The sequence below is a fragment of the Psammomys obesus genome, unplaced genomic scaffold (assembly GCF_907164565.1).
Source record: "Psammomys obesus unplaced genomic scaffold, mPsaObe1.curated_primary_1811, whole genome shotgun sequence".
In the NCBI taxonomy this organism is placed as follows: domain Eukaryota; kingdom Metazoa; phylum Chordata; class Mammalia; order Rodentia; family Muridae; genus Psammomys; species Psammomys obesus.
The window spans coordinates 20,437,037-20,462,538 of NW_026596069.1; the positions used below are offsets into that span (position 1 = coordinate 20,437,037).

A 25,502-nucleotide genomic window follows, 5' to 3' on the forward strand; every position below is an offset into this window, starting at 1 on the left:
GTCAGGCTCAGCGGATATTGAATGAATAACTAGATGATTACACAAGAATGAAGAAAGGGAAATTCTTAAGAGACCAAGTCAGTAAATTACAGAAACCCAGGTCCTGTGTATGAGTGAATACACAAGAATAGATCCATACAGAGCCAGGTAAATCAGATTTTAGCCCTTTCATATTCATGGGCACACTGTTGTAACACAACTATGCCAAGTAAAGGTGGAACCCATCAGAGCTGGAAACCAGACTGACTTTTTACCTGGAGGAGCCTGACTTTCACAGCAGGCTCTCCCCTGAGCAATAAGCAAGAGGAATCGGCAATGCTCATATTAAAAAAGCACCAAAGAAGTATAATATTCAACATTATTTATTCAGATTTTAGCAGCTCTTTATAACGCTAGTAATTAATGAAACAAATATTCAGATAAAATGATAAGATGATTGAGATTTACTTCAAAACTCCCGGTGAGGGGCAGCGAGGCATGAAGGTAGACATAAAAAAGGATTAGTTAAGCACTGATAACTTTTGAAGCCGGTGTCTTCCCTTACAAGATCCGTTACATTATTTTGTCTGCTCTGGTGTGACATTGAAATTGTCCAAGTTAAATTTGTTTCTTTAGGGAAGACACAAAATGCTAGCTGAAATAGCTATCAGCATTTAAAACATCATAGAGGTCGTTCCCAGCGTTGCCATTTGGTTTGGTGAATATATATTTTTAAGAGGGAGAGGAAGAAAACGCCAGCCGTATGTCATCTGGAGCCAGCTCCGTCTTGGTCAGTTGGAAACCAGGAATGTTCTCCGAGGCCTGTACACTGTAATCAGCCCCACATACTTTCCAGGCAGCGGCGTTCACATCACTGCAGGGTGGTTTGTAACCCATTCATGTGTCCATAAGAAATATAGCCTGTCAGTTTCCCCTCTGTTTACTCAGCCAAACCATGCTTTTCCACAGCACAAACTACCCCATCTCAAAACCCACCGGGAGACAACATCTCGGCACCTCCTTCCCCTCCCTTCTGCTCTGTTTCACAACATTCCTCCTCTAAGGCTGGCAGAAAGTGAAGACTTGCAGTCTCTTTTTATTTCCAAAATTTGTTGCTGAAATAGGGAACTTCCTTCCTCTCTCAAGGGCTTTCACCTTGGTCAGGAATGTGTGTCCAGGCCCCAACACTCTTTACAGTTCCCACACACGCTTTCCACAGTCCTGACCCTTGCTCCATAGCCCTTTTTGTCCTAAACAGCCCACAGTTTCCCATCACCTTCCTCCACCCAAAGGTTTATGCCCTTCTTTGCCCCCAGACTCCTGGGAGCACTTCCATCAGCCTGGCCTTTGCTGCTTCCGGTTCCTTGGGGGCACTCCAGCTCTGCCTGGTCCTTCCCAGCAGTGGCCCTATTCCCTTCCACTTCCTTTTGCCCAGCGCTCCGGTTGCCTCGTGCTCTTCCACATCATGATCATAGATCTGGATAAAGGTTCCGAGGCCAGTAGCCCGTGACTTGACCTGGTGGGTCATGAAGGATGAGAGCCTTGGTGCTGGACTTGGGTCGTGCCCCTTGCAGCCCTGGCTGGCTTTCCTCTTCTTCTGTGGTGATCAGTTCCTTCTGTTTCTAGAAACCCACTCTGGCTGCCCGCCACCTTGCCTCCGGCCCAGCAGCCTTTAGATTCTGTGCTGGCCGGGCTGCGGCTGCTCAGCTCTTCTTCCCTCTTTTGTTTTCTCGTGTTCCCAAGATACCTTTTGTTGCATCCATGCCACACTTTCTGTTTTGGTTGGTTTTGGTTTTTACACCCTGAAAACTATTTCAGTGACACTTTTTTCCTAATTTGCAGAAGTCAAAAGCCAACGATGTCCCTTTTCTTTCTTAAGCCGATCTTAATAAATTAATAGAGAATTGTATCTGTATTTCTAAATTTATTAAGTTAATGTATTGATTTACTAATGTTAATAAATATAGAAACATTTGCTGTCTTGGAATATCTCTCCCTATGCACTCTCTGAGCTTTCTATGACCTACTGGGCTTTTCTCAACAACCTGGAGTGGGGAAAAGCTTATTTAAAAAAAAATATGAGATTAATTTAAAAAAATGGAGATAAAAGTAAGGCTATGCATCCTTATTATAGCTAGTAACTGGCAGCCACATTTCTGCTCCACTGTCCTCATACAAGAGTGAGCAGGTCCCTTCTCCATCCACTCGGTACTAGTGGCTCATCCTGTGCCCCTGCACTTGCAGGTGGAGGCTTGAAGTGAGTGTTCGAGAGTCCTGGAGCATAGTACTTCACTAAAACAGAGTACAGTCCATCTCTGTTTTAAAAAATGATGGAACCATCGATACTGACTTATTTCAGGCCCCTAAGTAAATCAGTATAGGGGCTTGGGCTTGATTGTAAAGTTCTTGTTTAACAAATATTGACAGAAACAACTCTAAAACAAAAGCGTTCATTGCACGGTGGCAACTCTTTGATTCTCACGAGCGTAAGGAGGGCCCTTCCCTAGCGGCAGCCAAACCACCCCCCTACTTAACTAGTCGGGCCAGTTCCTCATACTTTCAAGCCGATTTCTTCATCATTAAGAAGAGGATAATGGATTTCTTACATGTAGAAAGTGCTGAGGACAGTGAAAGGCGCCGGGAAAGCGCTTAATTAATGCAGCCTCCTTTCTTTCCCTGTCAACCGTACATTCATCATGTTATTAAGGGAAGAGTAAAATGTTTCAATGAGAGGCAAACAGGTCTCATTCTTTCCCATCCTGCAGCAGGCTGTCCTGGAAAGACTACACATAAGTGACTCGGTGGATTTGTCTGTTTGATTGATGTGTCAATGAGAAATGAACAAGAAGTCACAGAGTGAAAGAGTCCCAAGGTGATTGTCATCTGCACCCTAAAAAACAACTGACCAGGCTTGAGAAATGCAACCTGTCTTTGATTTCCCTGATTTACCTTTAGGTAGGGTGTGAGGTTTAGAATTATCTTTAAAATATTGTTGTTGAAACAAGAATTCACATGACTGATTTTAGAGGAGAGGAAAATATGATTTCTCATTGTTTAAGGGGTAGAACACTTGGTTTTCTGTCACCCTGGTCACATTTCAACATAGGATTAGATAATGCATTATTTTAAAATAATCTTTAAAGCAGTAAAGAACATTCCAAAACAGAGACAGGCATGTTATGAGATCAGGAGAGAAAAAGAGTATTTAAGAAAATGGAGCATACATCCAGCTATACTATTAGTGAGAAGCCAAATGAGCCAGTGGTAAAGGACATATAGTCCTGTTTTCTGGTGTGCTGCAGTGTCGCTAGCCCTCTGCTCGCCCTTAGAATAGGTGCTAGCACTCTCTATTACTGTATTTTAAGAAGCCTGGGACTTAGGAGTGGCAAAAATGCTAAAATACATTTCTTTAAAACGCCACCTTTTTAGAGTAGAATAGGTTTAACAGACACATGGGAAAAGCAACACTTTGCAGGGAGCAGAGACTAAGCGACACTGGGGAAAAAACAGGATCTCCAGTCGCAGTGACAGCCCCTTGCCATGATTGCCATGTCAGGAACATTTCCTCTGCAGGTGAGAGATGGGAAACAAAGGTGCATGTTTGAACAAACCTGAGACGATTCTTTTTCTCATCCTAAGAGATTTATCAAGTAGGGACCAGCACTTCTCAGAGGCCCGTCACTGCTGAGCAGATGATTTCCACAGTCAGCTATCCTTGAAGTGCTGCCATTGACAGTGACTCGAAGCTGAAGCCGCCAAACAGTTGATCTGACTGTCTTCACTGTTCCTTCTTTCTCATCACAGAATCGGAAGACTTTTTGATGGGACAGAGCCCATTGTTCTGGACAGCCTCAAACAGCACTACTTCATTGACAGAGACGGGCAGATGTTCAGATATATCTTGAATTTTCTACGAACATCAAAACTCCTCATTCCTGATGATTTCAAGGTGAGGGAATCTGTGTTAACAATAAACATATTGTTTATTTTGATGTGCTCCAAACACTATTTCTAGTTCTATACCCTTGCCTCATAGCCAACCCTAACGGTACCAGTAAGCCTCTTGACATGGCTTTACTATCTTCATGAAGCAGAATAGATGAGTGTTTAAGTTTTACAGGATCAGGGAACATTTGCTTTTAATTTAAATAATTGAATTATACTTTCTTTTAGTAAATTGAAAAGAAGTTGGTTAAATTCAAATTTAATTTCTGCTATGTATTAACAAGCTAGAGAGAGTAAGAGGAACTTCTTAACTCAGTGGAAATTTGTCTCCCAGAAATCTAAGGTTGATATTAGCAATACGCTTTTAGAATTGTTCCCTGTAAACTGAGCAGCAAGTGCTGGTGGTATTAAGCACAGTGAGAGGATCCGGGAAGGCAATGGAATTTGAACACAGCGACGTATAGAAAGTTAGTATTAGAAGGGAATACACGAAAATAGAATTTGTATGGCTGGTAATGTTTCTCTAAACAGGATTTTTTTTAAAACTACGAATTCTGAATACTATTAAAGCTAATAGAGAACTAATTAAAGTATCTAAATTCAGAATCAATGTGCTACCATCATTGTGCTGCCTTCAGAACAGCAAGAATCAGTCATAGAAAGAGCAAGAGTCAGTCTAACAGAAACTGTAATGACCAGGTCTCAATAAGCATCATGAGAAGTGGGCAGAGTACATTTCTTAAAAGGACTTTCTATTTTGAGGCAGAAAGGGTATAGTTAAGATTTTTTTTATACACAGAGAGATTTTTTTAAAAAGATCTTTATGAAGCAAACAGATCGTATTTAAATAAAAGATGTCTTAGTAGAAGAAATATTTGCAACAAAAGATTAATACCCATCATAAAAGAGTTCCTCCAAACCTATAAAAGTATATAAACAATTGAGGGGAAACTTCTATCTATAAACAAGATTTTCCGAAAGGGAGAAAGAAAGATTTTGCCAGTAAATATTTAAAATGATAGTCAATCTCCCTCTAGTATCAAAGGTACAAAAATAAAATGACATACTCCTTTTTATACATTAATTTGACTACAGTTTTAAAGACAGAGTGTGGAGGAGTGTACAGTGTGGTTGGGAGGGAAAATGAGTAAATGATTTTGGAGGATAATTCAGCCATAGCTATTAAAATTTCAATCATGCAAGCTATCTAGCAATTTCATGTTTATGAAATTATTTTCTATAGATATTCACATAGGTATGTAAACCTGTATGTACATAGGATGTCTGGTAGTCATGTTTATATGAGGCAAACTTAACGTACCTAAAGGGAGTTGAAAGATAGTTGATGGTTGGAAATAATATAGAATATCCATATTATGGAATAATTCAGAAGAGTGTGGTTCATCTCTATCCCTTGATATATAGGGCAAAACCGAATTTTTGTTATTCAATGACAATAGCAAGTTATAAAATATGTAATATGTTTCTATTTAAGTAAAAGAATTATGTACGTTGTGAATGTTTGAAATGGCATCTTCTCAACACACAGAAGTCGTTCACTTGCACTTCAGAGCTGTGATGTGTCAGCCAAGTCTTCAGAGCCTGGAATCTAAAGTGAAGTTAGCACCCTTGAACGACCCTCAGAGTTCATTGCTGGCCCACGACCAGCAGGCTCATGAGCCGTCCTTGGGTTCACTGTAGAGGTGCAGGGGACTTGAACAGCAGCCATTACCCTTCTTGTTTTCTTATGAAAGGTGCCTAGTTTTTTATGTAAAGCAGACATGCCCTGGCGTAGCTCCTCTGTACTCTTGTCCATTTGTCTAGTAATCCTTGGCACATGGGCTCTGCTTCCGATTCAGAAAAGAGAAGGTGAAGGAAAGGCCCCTTAGCCCCTTACATGGTTCATATGGGCTGGAGAGGAGGCTGAGTGGGTGATCACATGAAGACCTGAGTTCCCGTAGAAGTTTCCACATAGATGCCAGGCACAGAGGGGCACAGAGAGAGCTGAATCCTGGGGGCACAGTGGCCAGCTGAGCTAGCTACAATGGTGAGTGCTAGGTTCAGTGACAAACCCTGTCTCAAAAACTGCCAGTAACTATAGTAATGTCGAGACTGATAGAAAACAGTCAGCATTGCCCTCTGCCTTCAGTATGAACATGAAGGCAGATGTCCACACATGAACACATGTCCACTCCCAAACAAGCAGTAAACACGTGAAACAGAGAGAAATCCCAGCCATAGACCTTCTTGAATATAATCCTAAGCATGTTGTACTCGCCTGGCTAACTTGCTGCATGGTAGTATGTTTACAGACTGAGACATATGTTTTCTCTAAAGGATAATGCACAGTATGATAATTGCTTACTTAGCTACAGGAGTCATGGCAGGCCAAACGCTGAGCATCAGTAGACTCTACACTTCTCTTAAAATCATAGAGGCCTAAACTGAAAAGCAAAAGCTTGCATCTGTATAATGTCATCATTTATAACTCTCATTTCTAACAGGGGTGCAACTCCAGGGAACCATAAGATAGTCAATTGGGAATAACTGTTAGAACAAGATATAGCTTTTTTTTTTTTTAATGGCAGCATATTCCAAGAAAGGAGCTCAGTATTTTAAACGCATACTTTGGCTTAACCTCCATCACAAACGTCCATGGGAAGCATTGGTATACCTCCAAGAGCATTCAAATTAGATGCTGATGTGGCTAGTCCCCGAAGCCAGCCCTGGGGCCTCACCCAGTCACCTAGGACTGTGCCAGTTGCTCTACCACACCTTTGGGTGTTCACTGAGGATTCCTGAACCCTAAGTATCTGCTGTTCGTCAACTTTAAGTACAGAACACATTCTTTAGTTGGTCATTGTCCAAGCTTGGACAGAAAAAAAAAAAAAAAAAAAAAAACAACTTGTCAAAAGAAATCCATGTGTCCTGGGCCCTTGAAATGCTTACTTGGGGACTGCTGTGTGATGGGCTGTCTACACAGAGTGTTCTAGAACTGATGGAAAGCAGTTGGAAGAAGGCTGGGAGCTGAGTTGGACATTCAGCTCTGTGGCCCTGGTGGAATTAAACCACAAACAGCAGTTCAGTTCCTGGGAATCACAATCACAGGTGCCCACGTGAGCGGTCAGTGTGCCAGAGCTTTTCTCCCGACCCTGGCAAATGGGACGTTATCCTTTTCTTGTGGAAAGAATTGCTTTTACAGGTTTGCTAGAGAGAACGGCTTCTGACTGCTTCCTTCTGGCTCCAGCCACTTAGTGCTGGGCAAACAAGGGTGTGAAATCTTTCAGTATTAGTATCCTGCACCCATTAAAATCCAATTCCACAAATAATGTTGTGTGTGCTAAATACCCACTTAGCAATTTTGATAATTTCATATTCCAGAAGCTTGTGCTCTAGCTTCCACTGAAAGCCAGTTATCTGTGCCCATGATTGCAGAACTTCTCTAAGTGTTTCTATGCGGATTTAACTGCCCTTACTTTCCTAATTCTGTCCTCAAATTATAATGATTTGCTCATTGCTACTGCAGTTCCTGCATACAAACATGAATGTGTGACTGTAATCCCCAATCCTCCGGAAGTCGGGAGCTTTCCTTTTATTCATAGGGATCCATTCGATTCTCTCTCCCTCCAGCTTGTTATTTTTAACATCTTCTTCTGGCAACAGCTGAGGCTGAGGTTGCTCTCTGAATATCCATCCACCCTTCCTAGATTTAGACAAATCCACTGTAAGGCTGGCCTAGCTTATCTATCTACACCGTATTCAAAACTCTAATGCTCTTTAATATTATAGAAGCATGCATATACTGTAGAAACATTGAAAATATAAAGAAGCAAAAACCATTTATGCCCTGTATCCCCACCCACCGCTCAGATGGCCAATGTTAAAACTGTCCTAATTTTCATCTGTGTTTCTGTGATAAACACCGTTATCAAAAGCATCTTGGCAGTTGGGGTTGGGGTGGTGTGTGTTTGTGTGTGGGGGTGTTGCTTAGCTCACAGGTCACAGTCCATCATGAAGGGAAGCCAAGAACTCAAGGCACGTTGATGTACTTTTTAAAACTTTTTTTTATTTGCGTTCCTTAATGCTTCTTTCTCTGTACTCCAGCCCAATTCCTTCCAGCACCCCAATACCAGGTAGGAGACAAATGGTAGAAGGGAAAGGGGACATAGTTCTCTTTGGCTACTTCCTGTTGGTTAGGATCATAGGGTACTTTGGGGCAATACCACTTTTTGCTTCAGGATATCTCTTAACTTCTTAAACTGCATCAAAAGCAGCCAAGAGCAACAGGGAGCAGCCTTCTCTCTTGGAGCCCCCTTTTTCTCTGGGCTCTGAGTTTTATTCCCTCTCTAGGGTCCTCAGAATTAAACTATCTGCAGCTGGCAAGGAGCCCATCTCAGAACCCGCAGGAGGCAAATAGTTGGCTGCCATGGACAATCTAAATCAGCCCCCTATCCCATACCTGGGATTAAAACAAAACAAAAAAAAAGTGTTTACATAACAAAACTGAGTTTTTAAAGACACCAAAACTTCCACTACAAAGGCAGGAGCCTGGATGCAGGAAACGAAGCAGGGATGATGGAGGAGTGCTGCTCACCGACTTTCTTCCTCTAGCTTGTTCAGCTTATACGGCACCAGGACCATCCCAGGAATGGCACTGCCCATAGGAGGGTAGGCCCCCTTGCGTCAATTAACAATTAAGAAGATTCTCCCAGCCAAACTCCTGTCTGAGGGAGGCAATTCCTCAGACCCCTCTTTCCAGGTATGTCAAGTGGACAACCTTGACATACATCAAGAAGGGAATGATGACAGAACCTTTAATAGCCCTCTGGACCTTTTCCTGTACTCCCTGTACTCATTTTAACAATTTTCTACCATCTTTTTTTTTAATTAAATTTTATTTTGTGTAATACCATAACCACATAGAAGTTTACTTGGTTGATTCCAAAAATGCCCTGAACACGTAGTGTTCCTGAGACACTGCAGCTCATTGCTCTCTGAACTGTCTAGTATGGTTCCCACTCACTTAGCAATGAGGCTGGACCAGCTGTCCCACAGAATGGCTTGTCATCTAGATTTGCCATTCATACAGTTTTGCTCATTCAGCCATTTGCTCTTTCATTTGACCTGGAAGTCACATTTGAAGGCCTTGTAGGTTAAATGTCTTACCAAGAACACATACCCTGTGCTTGTGGCCGGCCTATGATGCTAGATTTGAACATTGCCAGGTACCAAGGCTGCAGCAGAAAGGAGCCATGTGAGAGGCCTAGTTTTCAACCTCTGCACTACCAACATTTGTGGCCAAGTAATTCCACAATTACTTGGACTGGAGTTGGACTGTCCTGTACAAGGTAGGGCTTTGATAGTTTTCCTGGCCTCTTCTCACCATGAGGCAGTGGTATTCCTCCCCCCCTCCCCGCTATAGCATTGCTAAAGGCCATCACATATGAGAATGACCCCAGCTTAAAGCGGTCTAGTTCACAGAAAGGGAGTGTTTATGGGGGTGGGGCAGAGTTTTGCTAGTTTATCTCATGGAAGTTTTGAAAGCCTTCTCGCATGGGTAGGAACAGCAGGTCAGTTTGGAGGACTGGTTGTTAGAACTTTCTGGCTTCTCCTAAATTGCTGTCACTGTCCCGGATCCACCCCAGCAGTGAGCAGGATCTCTCTTCCACCCTGGTTCCATTGAGATACTCTCAAGTTAGTCAACTGTGGCGACACAGTTTTCTAGTTACTTCAGTGGTTAGAACATTCTCAGAGAAGCCAGAAGAGCGAGCTGAGGGACCTCACACCCGCTCAGGGCACCTGTGCCAGCCCACCAGTCACTGCCACCTTGAATTTGCACCCTGTTCCAGAGACCATGTCACTCTTTCCCACACCCACTTCTCTCCTCACAAGGATGCACATTTCAGTGTAGGCCACAGGACAATGTCCTACAGCTCAAGATGAAGGGGCAGGGGGCATTCTGATTCTTCACCAGCAACAGAAATCCTTCAGAAGTTAGCCAGAAGGGCTAGAAATCTCAAAGCAGCAGTTGATTCTCACACATTTCAAGAGAAGATGAAGATAATGATGAACTCAAGCATTAGACTAGGAGATGTGCTGTCCATCCGTGTCCAGGCTTCAGAGTAATTTATAAAATATGCAGCTTGTGTATTTAGAGAGGGAAAAAAATGGTAAGGATTCAGTCAGCAAAGAGGGACTTGTAACCCCAGGTTACAGGTATTGAGGTTAGAAGATTTATTTACTCATTTGTTTATTATTTGATTATTATTTACAGGGCTGGGCCTGCGAGGTTCACATCTTACCACACCCTCAGTGTTATCACCTTTGGGTTGTGATAGAGAGCTACATTATGGTTTCGCTGTAGATACAGCACTTCAGGGCGGGGAGCAGATTTACTATAATTTGTTCCCCCCAGTTTTCAGACAGAGGCTGAGGTCTAAACAGTCAAGGAGAAGCCTGGGGCAGTGTGGAGATGTGACCCCATTCCAGAATGTCCTCTGTCCCCCCCCCCAGAATCCCACTTTAAATGGTAGCATTCCAACAGGCCCTCTACCAAATGTCGTAACTGTGAGTGAGCCTATGGTCTTAAAGAATGACAGTTTGATAACGGCTGGACTAGCCTGTCCCGAGTCCCACAGAGGGCTGGATCCATCCCTGCTGTCTGGTTCCTTTATACGATGATTCACATAGGAACAGACCACCCAGTTCAGAACAACATGGAAACAGGAAAAACTCAGGGCACTGAAAGAGGGAATCGAGGTTTTCAGTTAGAACAAATTCAAAGCCTACAGCATGGAGATTGGAATGGGTAAATTATTCAGGATCTCAGAACACTCCCAGACACCAAATGAGGACCTAGACCACAGCAGCCCTTGTCAAAGGGGGTCAGAGATTTCCTCTACAAGCAAAAAGAAAGCAAACAGAGGCGGAGTGCCAAGAGAAGATAAGCTTTGCACTGGGGCATGCAGGGCGGGGGCGGGGCAGGCAGAACAGCACCATTGGTAGCTGAACCCTAACTCCTCTCCATGGCAAAGAAAAGCTTTCCAAGTAAGGCAGCTGAGCTGGGGAGAGGATCCATGTTACCTGGGTGGGCTGTGTTGGGGGGAGGGGGTTCTTAAAAGTACAAGAGGACACGGGAAGGTCAGAGTCAGAAGGGGATGTGTGGCAATGAGAGAGGGAGGCGTGATTGAGAGGCCTCGGCCACAGAGTTCGGACAGCCTCTGGAAGCTGGAAAGACTCATCCTTAGTACGCCATTGTAGACTCTCACTCAGCTCATGGCCAGGACAATGAGAATGACCTTTATTACAGTGCTTATATGTTCTTTTTGCTAAGGAAAGATTTGTTTTGGCTCACGGCGTTAGAAGGCCTCATGCAGCGTGGTGGAGGACGCATGGCCCGGTTCACATCTCGCAGGCCAGAGACAAAGGGAATGCTAGCGGCCATCTGGCTCTCCCTTTCACCTCCTCCGTGCTGGCCAGCAGCAACTGGAAACACGGTGTCCCTAACAGTGACAAACCCTCCCGCTGAGCAGAGGGAGGCTGCACATTCCTGAGTGACACCTTCAGTGCCCTATGCTCTTGGGGTGTTAGGGCACATATCAGCAAGTGCAAGTGGCCAATGAAGCCCCTCAGAGCCACAGCAAGTGCAAGAAGCAGGACGATTAGTTTCAGCCTGTGTGGTGCAAGGCTGCAGTGTTTGAAGGGCAGGTCAGGAAAAGGTCAGATGAGGGTGGGGAACACTCTTTCTGCTTTTTTTTTTTTTTTTTTTTTTTTTTTTTTTTTTTGGCCATTTGAGACCTATCTACTCAGTTCATCAGCCTTTTTATAACTCTTTACCTATTTTAGGCATTAATCCTCTGTCACTCCCACGTCATGGCTGCCTCTGCTTCTTCCAGGCTGTGCAGACATCTTTTGACATCATGTAGTCCTATTGGTCAGTTCTGGCGGTTCCATCTGTGTAATCCTAGACATTTTCAGAAAGCCTTTCCAATACGTTTCTCAAAGCATTTTGGCTATGTTTTCCTCTAGCAATTTTAGAGTTTCGGGTCTTATAGTCAGGTTTTTGTGCATTTTAATGGATTTTTTTTTTAAATAAGATAAAAGCTATTCATTTGGAATCACATTCAACATCCTGAGCTGTCAGAGAAACGTAGTTAAAAATTGCTGTAGAGTCCCATCTCAGCCCTGTCTGAATGCCTGTCAACAAATGCCAGTGAGGATGTGGGGGTGAGAAAAGCGAGAGTTTACTGCTGTGGAAATCACTGTGCAGGCGCCAAAAACTAAAACTACCACTACCAGAGGAGGCCACTACGCCTGACCTGCTTGAGCAGCTAAAGGAGCCTCTGTCAGCTCCCCAAGGAACCTGCTCACCCATGCTCTGCCTCATGGATGGAACTGATAAGGTTCCGTCCCCAGACCCACCGACTCCACAAAATTGTCCTCTGATCCCATACACACATCGTGCCCCACGCATAAACCCACCATAATAATAATAAAAAATAAGAAAGTGTAGTGTGAATGCAACAATAAAACTGTTTTCAGCTGAAAAGAGGCACAGAAGCGTGCAAGGAGGACAGGTGGAACTAGAAATTGTCACGTTAAGCGAATTAAGCTCATTTTCTCTCACTCGCAGGTTCTAGGGGTTTGCGAGAGGGGGAAGGGCTTTGGGAGAGGAAGGAAGTCCAAATGGAGTGGAAGGAAATGGAAGCACGAGGGGCACCGTTTGTGGGGCAAAGGGAGCCGAGTAAGAGGGCCGGAGGTGGGGAGGGGGTCCTGCAGGGGACAAGTACCATCCGCACATGGGGATCTGCATGGAAATGTCACAGTGAACTCCGTTACTTTTTAAACTAAAGCATTTTTTTTTTAAATCTCCATAACTACAGAGAGAATTTAGAACAAACAAGTTAGTAGCACGGGAAAATTCAGGTCTGTCTAATGCCGCCATTTATGACAACCAAAGCTGCCAAAACCTGGAAGTGCCCTGCCCTGTCCTGTTAGCCAGCTGCCCGCTGATGGGAGCTTTCAGACAGGGCCCCAGGGACCACTGTTTAGTGGTATGGGGCAGAACTCTCCCTGGGGCCAAGGCTGGGCAAGCAGGCTGTTCCCACCATCTTTACTTGGCGGGAAGGCCTGGTGGCTCTAGAAAGCCCATGTGCAGGTCCTTCCTCACACACACGTATGGGCAGACAAGCAGTGGAGGCAGCTCTCCCAAGACCTGTGTGACTCTCAGTTATGGTGTCTTTAGGGGGGTTGTGCGTGCGTGCACTCAGGAACACATCCTCACTTGGAAGCCAGCGATCAGCCTCAGCTGTTCCTCAGGTGTTGTCCACCTTATTATTTACATCATTGAGGCAGGGCTCTCACTGTCCTGAAACTGGCTGGTGTCAGGCCAGTTGGCCGGTGAGCCTCAGGGATCCATGTGTATCTACATGCCCAGAACTGGAGTGACAAGTACTGCCCAGCTCACTCACTTGTGTTCTGGAGAGTGAATTCAGTCCTCCCACAGGCATTTTCCTGGCAGGGCATCCCCTAAGCCCTCCACACTGCTTTTAAATCTCCTTGAGAATGCTCCTCTTCATAAGTTATGTAAGGTCAGTATCTTGCAGCCATTATAATTTAGAAATGACAAAGCTCCAGAGTGGAGATCCCTGGTCACCAGGCAAAAACCCATCTCTCCTGTCTCCTAGCTTTAAGGATGGGCATTTTGTTATTGATGTTCTTTTGTTCTTGTATCTTGTAACAGTCTCACGTAGCCTAGGCTGGCTTTGAACACCTGATCCTCCTGCCTCCACCTCAAAAAAAAGTCTGTGATTGTAGTTATGCAAATGTGCCCGGCTTGGGTTTGCCCTATGTTCAGAGCAGGCACACCTCAGCTAATTCTCAATTTCCTAAAACCGAGCCATGTCCCCGAGGGACAGGGGGCCATTCAGCTAGGAACATGTGCTGGGCAGCTTATGGAAGCCTCGGCTTCCTCCGCTGGGGAGGACTGACTCTTCCAGGGGTGCCAGGTGAAAGGCAGAGTGGAGAAGTAGCAGCTCCTGCCGAGATGAGTCCTTGACTGCCTCTCACACCAGCCCCTGCTTCCCCATATGTCAAGTGGACTGTCTAGTGAGAGGCCCACTGTTACCAACCATTGAACCACTCCCCTGGTCTCTCAGAAAGATGTGAATGAAACTGCTGACATGGTTACTGCTGAGAAAGAGAGAGAAACACAAAGACAGAGAAAGAACTGTAAAAGCAGTTCTGGGCCATCCTCTGCTTCTGAGCTGTTCCTTGATCTTAGAAGCAGGAGGCCATGTATTTACAGGAAGCAGCAAGCACCACTCGTCAGCCTGGGCCTACGGAAGGAAGGCAGAAATGGCTTTGTCAGTTGATTAAAGCGTTCTCAACCAACGTGTCCGGACAAGTATCCACTTACCTCACACCCCGGGATGATTGTGACCATAGCTACGCTGAGACATAACATTGACCTGCTCGTCAACATCGCTTCTCACGCTGCCTGTCCGTCCTCTCCTTGGCCCCACTCTCTTTTGTCTGCTCTTTCAGTAGCTCGTGTGTATGCTTCAGGACCTATTCCATAGTTGCGGGGCTTTAATTCAAGCTGTGTACAGCTTGAGGAAAAGAACACATGCAGTGACTTTCAGAAATGGACAGGTCTCTCTTTTCTTACCCAGTCCCCCGGAATCAGAGCTGCATGTTCGAATCTCTGAGATGCGAACCCTGGACCCTGTCCAGGGGCAGGGTGAGAACTTCCAAATCTCTGTCAGCCTCGCCTAAACCATCACATACCAACACCCTCCGGACACCCACTCACGCCTGTCCCCAGGCTACGTTGCTACCCCCACCTTCCCACGAGGAGTTCTGAAGGTGGCAAGGATGCAAGGCTCCCGGGAGGGTATCTGCAGCTGTGCCTAACCTCACGTGTGTCGCAGGCTCCCATGAGTGAGTGCATCTGCAGTTGAGCCTAACCCCGTGCATGGTCTCCAGCAGAGAGGAATGGATTTGGAATCCCACCAACACCATGAAGCTTGGAAATGCCGAGGTGCGCTTCTGAGCTAAAAGAAGAAAGTGAATTCTTCCGCATCTCTGTTCTTCACTTTTGAAATGGGAATAATGATGGTGCCTGATTTCGCAGGGGACTTGAGGACTCAATTCATGGAAAGCGCTTAAACAGACCTGTCTGCTGGCCCTTAATCCCCTGTATCATCAACAAAATGAGTGAATGTCTTGGTTAGGGTTTCTGTTGCTGTAATGACACACCATGACCAAAGCACCTTCGGGGAGGGGGGAAAAAAGGATTCCTTCAGCTTAGACTTCTGGCACAGCTCATCAACAAAAGAAGTCAGGAACTCAAGCAGGGCAGGAACCTGGAGGCAGGAGCTGAGGCAGAGGCCATGGAGAAGTGCTGGCTTGCTCCCCAAGGCTTGCTCAGCCTATTAAAGAGCCAGGACCACCACCCTGGGGATAATACCACCCACAATGGGTGCACCCTCCCCCATCAATCATTAACTAAGAAAATGCCTTATAGGCTGGCCCACAGCCCAATCTATGGAGGCATTTTCTCAACTGAGGTTCCTTCCTCTCGAATGACTATAGTTTGTGACAAGTTGACATACGTCTAGCCAGCACAGTAAATGATGAATGAATGAATGAATGAATGAATGAATGAATGAATGAATGAGTGCACAGTGAGTCTTTACCAATGTGTTTTAAGTTTGCATTTAGGTTTGATTATTGAAATACAACAGAAGTGAACAAAGAACAATTTCTTTTTAATATGACATTTAATTAGTCATTGGGAAATTTCATACATGCAAACTATAATGTAAAAAGATCTTATTGCTTCAGTCCTTCCTCTAACTCCTCATAAATCCACTCCTTACAGCCTACCCCAATTTCATGGGTTTTGGGTGTTTGTTTTTTGTTTCTCATTTTTGTTTTGTTTTGTGTTTGTAACCCACGGAGTCCAGTCTGTGTTGTCCACACACACAGGAATGTGGAGTTGCCCACTGGAACACAGTCTTGCTCTCCTCGCAGCCATCAGTTTTCAACAGCGCCTCAGCTAGGGTGGGGGCCTTGTGAGCCTTTTCCCCTCCCTGCTAGAATGTGCAGGCAGCCACAGCTGCTGTGAGTTCGAGACTACAGTGGTCCTGTCATGTCCAGAAGACACTAAAAAGCATCTATTTCTAATGTGTACATGTGACTCATGTCAGTAGTCCCAGCACTTGCAGGGGCAAGGGTGAGGTGGAAGATCATGAGTTCGAGACCAACCTGGTCTGCCTAGAATGATCCTCTGTAGGCAAACAAGACATGACTGTTTTTAGCACCTTATACACCTGTTTTCCACTGTGAAATGCCTTTTTATTCCTCCAGGACTATACTTTGTTATATGAAGAGGCAAAATATTTTCAACTCCAGCCAATGTTGTTGGAGATGGAACGATGGAAACAGGACAGAGAAACTGGCCGCTTTTCGCGGCCCTGCGAGTGCCTCGTGGTGCGTGTGGCCCCGGACCTTGGAGAAAGGATCACGCTCAGCGGGGACAAGTCCTTGATAGAAGAAGTGTTTCCAGAGATCGGCGACGTGATGTGCAACTCCGTCAATGCAGGCTGGAATCACGACTCAACGCACGTCATCAGGTTCCCTCTCAACGGCTACTGTCACCTCAACTCAGTCCAGGTAAGGCACCGAGAACTGTGTGGCATCGATGTGGCCACTGATGTGTGTGGTCATTCTTTTTTTTTTATGCCATTTTTTTATTTTTAGTTTATTTATTTTCATTTGCTATACCTTGGGCTTTTGACTTCAACTATGTTTGTGTGAGGGTGTCAGGTCCCCTGGAACAGGAGTTACAGACAGTTGGGAGCTGCCATGTGGGTGCTGGGAATTGAACCTGGGTCCTCTGGGAGAGCAGCCATCTCTCCAGCCCCTTTGATGCCATTCTTAATGCTGTTACTTAACACTCCTTCAACTAGAGCCTTTCCTCCAGGGAGCTAAGGAACTGTGATGTGCAGTGCTTGCATTGGGTATGTGGCTTCTCAGCCTCTACCTCCATCCCATAAATCCACAAGTCTATTGAGCACATACTGTGTGCTGCCTACTCTGATTGCAGGGGATACAGAAAAGAACAACCTAGACAGTAGCTCTGTGTTTGTGGAGGTTGTGTCCCAGACATCATAACCAACATAAATGTTGTCCAAATAGTGGTAAGAGGACTCCTGGGTCACAGAGCCTGTCAGTGTTTTTCACGGTAACAAACACCTGAGCAAAGCCACTTAAGATGATTTATTCTGGCTTATGGTCTCAGAGGTGGTCACTTGGCTCTGTTGTATCTTGGGCTGTGGTGGGTAGAACATCATGGCTGACAGGAGTGGTAGAGAAAAGTTGCTCATCTCGTCATGGCCTGGACAAAAAGAGGGCAGAGAAATAGAAAGGGGCTTGGGCAAGATGTATTCCTTAGAAGTGCACCCTCAGGCGAGCTACTTCCTCCTGACAATGTGACATCATCAGTGAGTCAACCAGGTGAGTATCCTCGAAGACTGTCCACCAGCTGCAGACCAAGCTTGCAATGCCCACACAACCCCCCAGTGGGCCTCTAGATTAACTGTAAAGAGCCCGCAGTGGGATGGCATGGGAGTGCTGCCAGGAATGCCACATGAAGAGAGGGAGTCAGAGTGAGTATATAGAAGGGCATGGGGTCAGGGCTGGTGAGAGACAAGCCTGGTGAGCCTCGGAGAGAGCTGTCACACTCCGGGTCTAGTGTGGATCTTACTGAGGGGTAAGGGTTCATTTGCTTGTGTGAGACAAGCAGAAAGCCAATGGGGGACTTTGAAATGTGTGCCACTTGATCTTGTGTTTTAAAACAAATATTCCAGGGCCCAAGAAGGTAGATGCATTGGCAGAGTGCTTACCCAGCATGCACTAGGCACTGAATTTGATTCTTTGTACCGCATAAGCTGTGGTACATACCTGTAAATCTAGCACTTGGGAGGTCGAGGCAAGAGGATCGGAAATTCCAGGTCAGGGCTACAGAGATGGTCAGGACCACCCAGGTTCCTGCCCAGCACTCACACTGACTGGCTCACACTGTCTGCAACTCCCTTCCTGGGGATCTTCTCTCCTGGCCTCCTTGGGCAACTATTCATAATGATGCACAGACTGAGAAGCAGACATGCATATACATATAAATAAAAACAAATAAAATTAAGAAAAGAAATTCAAGCCATCCTCAGCTAATTAATTAGCAAGACCAAGGCCGACTTTATCTACTTGAGACCCTGTCTCAAAAAACAAAACAAAACAAAACAAAAACCTCTAACAGTAGATCAAAGTAGAGAAAGGAAGAGGCAGGATGCAAAGTGGTCTGAAGACACTTGAAAGTCTCAAGCTTTTGGAAGCAGCCTTCCAGGTTCTTGACAGAATTGGAGTGGGATTGTCATTGTTCTGAGTCGGAGACATCTTTGGGAGAAGAAAACATCAAGGTGGGATTCAGGATTTTGGTTTAGGCCACATGTGGTACTGTGTGTGTTTGATGCTGATAGATGTTGTTTCCATAGCTCGGTGCTCTGAGCATAAGTTCTGCCTCCCTGGACTATGGCCAGTGGGTCACTGTCCTCTGACAACTGGAGGAGGTAAGCTTTGCTCGTGTGCCCGTCTGAGGCACCCCTGAGTCTTCCCCATGGAGCTCTGTGCCGCCGAGCTCTAATAGAAGGGAGTAGGCTGAGAACCTCCCACCTCTTCAGCTGGAATTGGCCCACGACTTACTATTTAGTCGGCAGAGCTGGGATGCAGCTCAGTGGCCGTGTGCTTATCTGGCTCCTGCAACACCTGTCTCTGTTCCCTCCCCAGCACCACCACCCGCTGTCCAGCAGTTTATAAAGGCTAGAAACACCCCCGGGATCGTGCTGCCTCCAGGGAGTTGTTACACACTGTTTATAATTTTTAAAATGTATGAACAGTTGTCCCAGAGCAGAATAGCAGGAAATGCATAGAAAATGAGATCTGCCAGCATCCAGAGAAAGTCACCCGTCTTACCAGGGTTCCAAAGGGCAACAGCTGCATTCTCACCTGTGTGAATGGCACCCCCTGGAGGTGTGAGGTGGTCCTACAGGACGACACACAAACGCAATCCTGAGTGGCTATGTGGCTTCTAAATGCCTGTGAAACCTGAAAGCCTTCTTTGTCCCACACACCCTGCCAGGTGCCCCTTAGAGCCAACCATAGCATCCAGAGCCAGAGTAAGAAGATCTCAGCCCAACCCCTTGGCCAGGGAACACCCTTCATCTGTCCTGCGCCTGACGAACTGGCTAGATCAGCCGTGGATATTCCACCTGTATCGCTTTCACCACTCAGCCCAGCCCCAACCCGTTCTCACTTCCCACACCATCCACCACCAAGAGACAGACACCCATCCGCCCGGACACAGAGACTCAGAGACAGGGCCCCAGACACCTGCTGCTGCTGCTGCTGCATTCGGTCATTTAGACATTCTCAATAGGTTTCTAAAACCAATGGACTTTGCTATGGTGTCTGTCCAGGAATGAGTCCAGGCCTGTCAGTTAGCTCAGCTGGAAGAGGTGCTTGCCCTCACACCTGATAACTTGAGTTCAGTTCCTGGGGAAAGTAAGCATGAAAATAGAGTTCATTACCGTCCGATGGTTCCTCATGCTCACATTCCCCCTCCTTACTACGGGGCAGAAGATCTTCTCAAAGCTAACTGGGCGGCTCTCACTGACAGGCTCCATTCCCTGTGCTAGAGGGTTCCACTCAGAGAGCTGTTTCTCACTTCTGTATTCACCAGCCACCAGAGCATCTTAAACATAAACCTAGGGATGGCTCCCATCACCCTGTCCCTCGGCCAGTGAGCACTGATGTGAATTCACCTGCGCCAAGTGGGCGCCACCTGTAGGGAGGGCTCGAGACTGTTCTCAGTCTGCAGTTGGCATGTTTGGAGCCCACGCTCTTCTGTGTCTCCAATCTCTTCTAATACATTATTTTGACTCTGTGTACCATATAGAAGGTGGTGATAAAATTTAAAAAAAAACCAACAACAATAATTTAAGAAGCAAGAACTGTAGCCCAAAGGCTAGCACACACAAGATCCTGGGTTCAATCCCCAGCACTATAACTAATTAATTAATTAATTAATTAATTAATTAATTTTAAGTAATTTATTTACTTAAAATAACTGCGATTGTCTTGCTTAGTGATATATAGGGTTTTGCTTGCTTGTTTTCAGCCAGCCTGTTACTGTGTAACCCAGGCTGGTCCCACACTTGATCCTCCTGCCTTGGCCTCCCATATTATTGACATTTTGGGAGTATTTAGCAGCATTTCACGCCACTTAAAAAGAAAAAAAAAAAAAACAAGCTTATTTTTTGAGTTACGATTTATGGTGTCCCTTTCCTTTAGAGCTGTGTGGAATTTAACTGTATCCAGTGAACTCTCTGTTAGATTGCTAAAGAAACAGACTGCCCTCGGCTTCTGGCCTTTCTCTATCTCAGAGTTGCAGGGATGGCTTCCTGCATTGAAGAGTGTCAGACATGTCTCAGATGCAAGGATCTGGCTAGTGTTTGACTTTAGAATTCAACAACAAATCCTTTAGCCTAAACCAGACCTTCATGGTATCTTCTTGTCTGCGGTACTGGGGGTCAAAACCAGGGCGTACATGCTGGGTAAGCACCCTTCAACCAAGTGGCAGCCCCAGCTAGAAGTAGCTTAATTTGGAATATATTTTCTAATAATAATAAAAAAAAAACATTGTTTTCTTTCTTGAATGTGCAGGAATTGCGCCTTGGGACGCTCCTTCAGTGTGTTTATGTGGCTGACAAACTTGCCTTGCCCCTAAGCAGATATCTGTTTTGTTTTTCACAGGTCCTCGAGCGGTTGCAGCAAAGAGGGTTTGAAATCGTGGGTTCCTGTGGGGGAGGAGTGGACTCGTCCCAGTTCAGTGAATACGTCCTGCGACGGGAGCTGAGGCGGACACCACGAGTACCTTCTGTCATCCGAATAAAACAGGAGCCGCTGGACTAAACAGACATATTTCTTATGCAAAAAGAAAACATAACACAACCGATAACAATACGAGAAAAGGGACATTTGTGTGCAGCTGGGACAGTAAACCAAGCTCTGAACCTAAAATTGAATAAAAGACATTTATATCCACTAGAAATCACACCTGTATTCATATGGGAACAATTGGAATCATGATATCCTCAAGATGTAAAAAAATATATATATAAATAAATATATATATGTCAAAAGGTAGGAAATGCAGAGAGAGAGAGAGAAACAGTGGGGGCTGTGATGGCCATGGGTGTCCTGGGCCTCTGAGGTCTCTGCCCAGTCAATAAGCCATGAACAGGGAGGGCAGAGTCTCCTTATGGTTTCAATTGCCGGCAGCCATCCACTGTTTCTTTTCCCTTTATCTTCTTTCTTTTCTTTCTTTCTTTCTTTTTTTTTTAAATGAAACACCTTGGCTGGTGTGTCTTTGCAAGTGGAGGTTTCGTGTTTGGTCAGGTAGGGACCAGGAGGGAATTAAGAGGACCGCTCAAGAGCACACTGCACCGGAAGTACAGTAGACAGGACATCGGGACTGTAGTTTGTATAGGACTGACGCTTTTTTTTGTCCACCTCAGACGTGACCTTTCCTTTGTTTTTATGCTGATCATTCGGCAGAGGGGCCAGAGTTATTACCTGCTAGAGATCTCCAGTTTCAGTCTGCTGCTTTCCTACAATTTTTTCAGATTTTATAATGTATTAAATACAATAAACTCTGTTTAAAAAATGAGCTCTGTGTAGAACAAACGTGTTGGGATAAGGATGAATTAAAATGAAATTTTTCCCCCTCTTTTTCCCCTTCCTTCTGTGTTGAGCATCAAAAAGCAGTCTTAACAGCTGGAGCTGGCTTTAAAGTCAAAAGCCCACAAAAAGATAAGGCTGTAGCCACCTATCCTAAAAAGTTCTTCCAACTCAGTCACTGTTCCCTGCCCTTTGTTATTCTGCCTTGTTGAATAAGATAAATCACTTTGTCTGTTCTTGAGGAGGAGGCAGAGGATGGAAACCAGGGCCTGGCTCAAGTGAAGCAAGAATTCTACCACTGAGCTACTCCAAGTCTATGGCTCCTGCCTCCTCCTTCCTCCCCTCTTGTAGCCCCTGCAGGGCTCAGAGTCACTGTCACCCAAGAGGTCTTAACTGCTGATCTTCCTGCCTCCACCTCAAATTCTGGGATTATAGGTTTGCACCACCGTGCCTAGACTCTAATCTTTAGTCCTGCAAACGTTTCAGTCACTCTTAGGTTATTTGCTGCAGAGGTGACCAGAGAAATATTGGGTAGCTTAACATTCGTGCTTGCTTGTGATTCTAGGATCCTCAAGCGTACACTGGCCTTGGCTGGTCTGATCCTGTTCCGTATGATGTCATCCAGGAGAGTGGCAGGGCTTTGCTGTCCAAGGCAGCTAACCCAGGTAGCTGCCAATCATATGGTCCTCAGACTCGCTGTGGCACGGACCTCTTCAGCAACTTGCCACTGTAAGTGCTCTGAGAAGCCAGCTGTGGAAAGGGCAGTCCCGTAAGAGGCCACGCCCAACCTGTGCTGGGGCTTTGTTCTGTTTTCTGAACAGACATCACCAGTTGCGACTGTGGAGAAAGCCATAAACCTCACCTGCTGAGGAGAGTAACAACAAACTTGCAGCCAACTTGAATCCGCTACAGTATTAGCCAAAAGGCCTTCAAAGAAGGGTGTTATAACTGCAAGTGATAAGGGAAATGTTGGAACAACAACAAAAATCACTTTCCTACTTGTCAGAAAGGTATAAAGCCTGAGATGTCCATCTTAGTTCAAAACTGAGTCCTCAAAAAACAAAACAAACAAACAAAGAAAAAAACACCTGAGTCCTCAGCTTTCAGGGTGGTGGTGACTCCAGCTTCTTTCCCAATACCTTTATCTCCCTCTCTCTCCCTCTCTCTCTCTCTCTCTCTCTCTCTCTGTCTCTCTCTGTCTCTCTCTGTCTCTCTCTTTCTCTCTCTCTCTCTGTCTCTCTCTCTCTATCTTTTTTTTTTCTTTCCAAAACAAGGTTTCTCTGTAGCCTTGGCTGTTCTGGACTCACTCTGGAGGCCAGTTTGGCTTTGAGCTCACAGACATCTCTGCTCTGCCTTCCTGAGTGCTGGGTTTACAGGCCTGTGCCACTGCACCTGGCTACCTTTCTTTCTTAGCCCCTCCTTTCAGACCCCCCCAAACCACATGGAATGCTGCTAAGATTGGCAGGTAAGCTAAATGTGGTTTTGGTGCATCAACACTCCCGTGGTGATGGGCTATTTTCATCCTGAACCTACCTTCCCGTTTGAAATTAAAAAGTCTATGCCTGAGGACACCAGTAATGAAAATATCATTGCTACTGGAACTAAAAGTAAGCCGTTAACGTCTGATGCCCCTCTCTGAAACACAGAGGCAGCCTTAACATTGAATTTTTTTAGCGACTGCTAACCAGGCTGCCACATTCTTCCATAACGTCTCTTCATATGAGACGAATAAACCACAGAATCTGACGTAGCCAGCCAGAGCTGCCCCGCCAGCTGCTCCACCATCCCTGTCCTACTGAAGAATGAAATTTCGCTTTTTTTTTTTTCCTAGCCATCTATTTTCATTAGGCAAGACAGCCCCAAACCAGTAAAACAAGGACCCTACACTGATTACAATCAAGTTTGTACTTAGTGCTGGGGAAATGGTTCGGTCAATGTGTCTTGCAAACATGAGGATATGAGTTTGAACCCCAGACCCCATGCAAAAAGCTGGGCTTGGCGCCAGCACCACAATGAGATGGGAGGTAGAGACAGAAGGACTCCTAGACCTCGCTGGCCTAGTCAGCTCAGCGAAGTTCTAGGCTACGGGGAAACCCTCAGACAGAAAGCAGAAGATGACGGGGAGATGACACGGCCCTCACACGCAGGGCACACACATGAACGGGAGAGTCGATACTTACCCAGCACCCCGTCTGTACAGTTAGAATTAAGTACATGTGCCCCCACAGAATAGTGTACCCCGACTGTAACTTCATGGTCCTTTCTAAGTCCTTAAGACAGTTCACGTGACCCCCACACCAGGAGACTGATCAGCGCAGTGGAAGATTCCCGCTGTGCTCTCCACATTCTTAGCTCCAGGAAGATTCCCGGGTGCTGACTGCTTCAGAAACAAAAAGGTAAGCTGGCCACACCCTCAACTTCTCACCCCCTTTTCACTATCCCATATATAGTTCATACACAAATCTGATGAGCTGGGCTGGTGGCAACCTGGACAGCTGTGGCTTTCCTCCCTGAGGGTCTGATCAAGGATTGCCTATGAGAGTTAATGATGTCTCTTTAGACTCCTGAGCTCTCCTCCGAGGGGAGGTCTCTTAACAAGTCTCCATATGGACTCACCTGAAGACTCTAGCTCACTTCATTTGAAACATGGTATAAAGGCTTGGATTCGCCTAACTGCTCCCTAGTTGGTAGAGTTGGCTGAGGTAATTTTCTGTTCCTGCAGAAACACTGCATCACTGACGTCATGTCCTTACTGCCTCACATCCTAAGAGTTGCCTTGGTCCATCTTGATGTCCATCTTGTTGTTGCTATTGTTTTTTGTTTTGCTTGTTATAGTTTGAGACAAGGCCTCACTGTGTAGCCCTCGCTGTCCTGGAACTTACTATGTAGAGCCTGCCTCTGCCTCCTGAGTACCTTGAATGGAGACATATGCCACCACGGCTGGCCAGCTTTTGCCTCTTGGATAAAGTGACCTCCACGAAATAGAAAACTTAGTTTTCCTCCTCGTAATTAATTAATCCACAGGGTGATAGTATAAGACTGTGTGAATCTCCTTTTCCTCCACATGTATGTCTGTTGGTTTTACCATTCATTGGCAGTATTTTCAATTAATCTTTATCTTGTTGCTTATAAAAAAAATCTTAAAAGTGGACTTCTTTGAATGGCTAAACCATTGATTCTTAAAGTAACTTTTTCTTTAAAAAAGAAAAATACATTTGTTTAGCCTAGGGCAGACAAACTACAATCTCTGACCTGTTCTTTCTTAAGAAATACTTCGGAAAACTAGAGCAAGCCTAAACCGGTTTCCAAATCCTGGGTGAGTTTTTTCCACATAGAAATAAGAGCCATGCACTGAGCATGTGCTGTATGCCAGGAGCTAAGCTGAACCTTTTAACTCTGGTGGTTCGTTTTGTCTTCATGAGCCCACAGGTGTTACATTGCTTCCCAAGTCACTAAGATGGAGAGATCCAGTAAACAGCATAGAGGAAGTTAGTGTCCCACTGGGCTTTTACAGGAGGGGCCGAAGGAGACCATACCATTGAGGGTGCATAAGTTTCAAGTTGTAACACCAAAGGAGTATAAAAGATTCTTTAAAAAAAAAAAAAGTATTACATTTATTTATTTATATGTTGTGTGCATACTTGTGTCATGCTGTGTGGAGGTCGGTGAATAAATTATGGGAACCAGTTCTTGCCTATCAGATCCAACTCTCTGAGCTCCACATAAAGGAGATTCTTTAAGATTTATTTTATTTTTATTTGTGTATGTGTGTGTGCGTG

At 45.3% G+C, this 25,502-nt stretch overlaps 1 protein-coding gene across 3 annotated transcripts in view; it reads left to right on the plus strand.

Annotated features, from left to right (window-relative positions):
- The window catches only part of Kctd1 (potassium channel tetramerization domain containing 1), a 187,744-nt gene extending 165,984 nt beyond the window's left edge, over positions 1-21,760 (plus strand). For all 3 annotated transcript variants that reach the window (XM_055625781.1, XM_055625782.1, XM_055625780.1), the window contains exons 3-5: positions 3,784-3,928; positions 16,297-16,602; positions 20,797-21,760. In XM_055625781.1, coding sequence (XP_055481756.1) covers positions 3,784-3,928; positions 16,297-16,602; positions 20,797-20,955 — 610 coding nt within the window. In that variant the 3' untranslated portion in view covers positions 20,956-21,760. The remainder of the gene's footprint in view (positions 1-3,783; positions 3,929-16,296; positions 16,603-20,796) is intronic.
- The last annotated feature ends 3,742 nt before the right edge of the window (positions 21,761-25,502 follow it).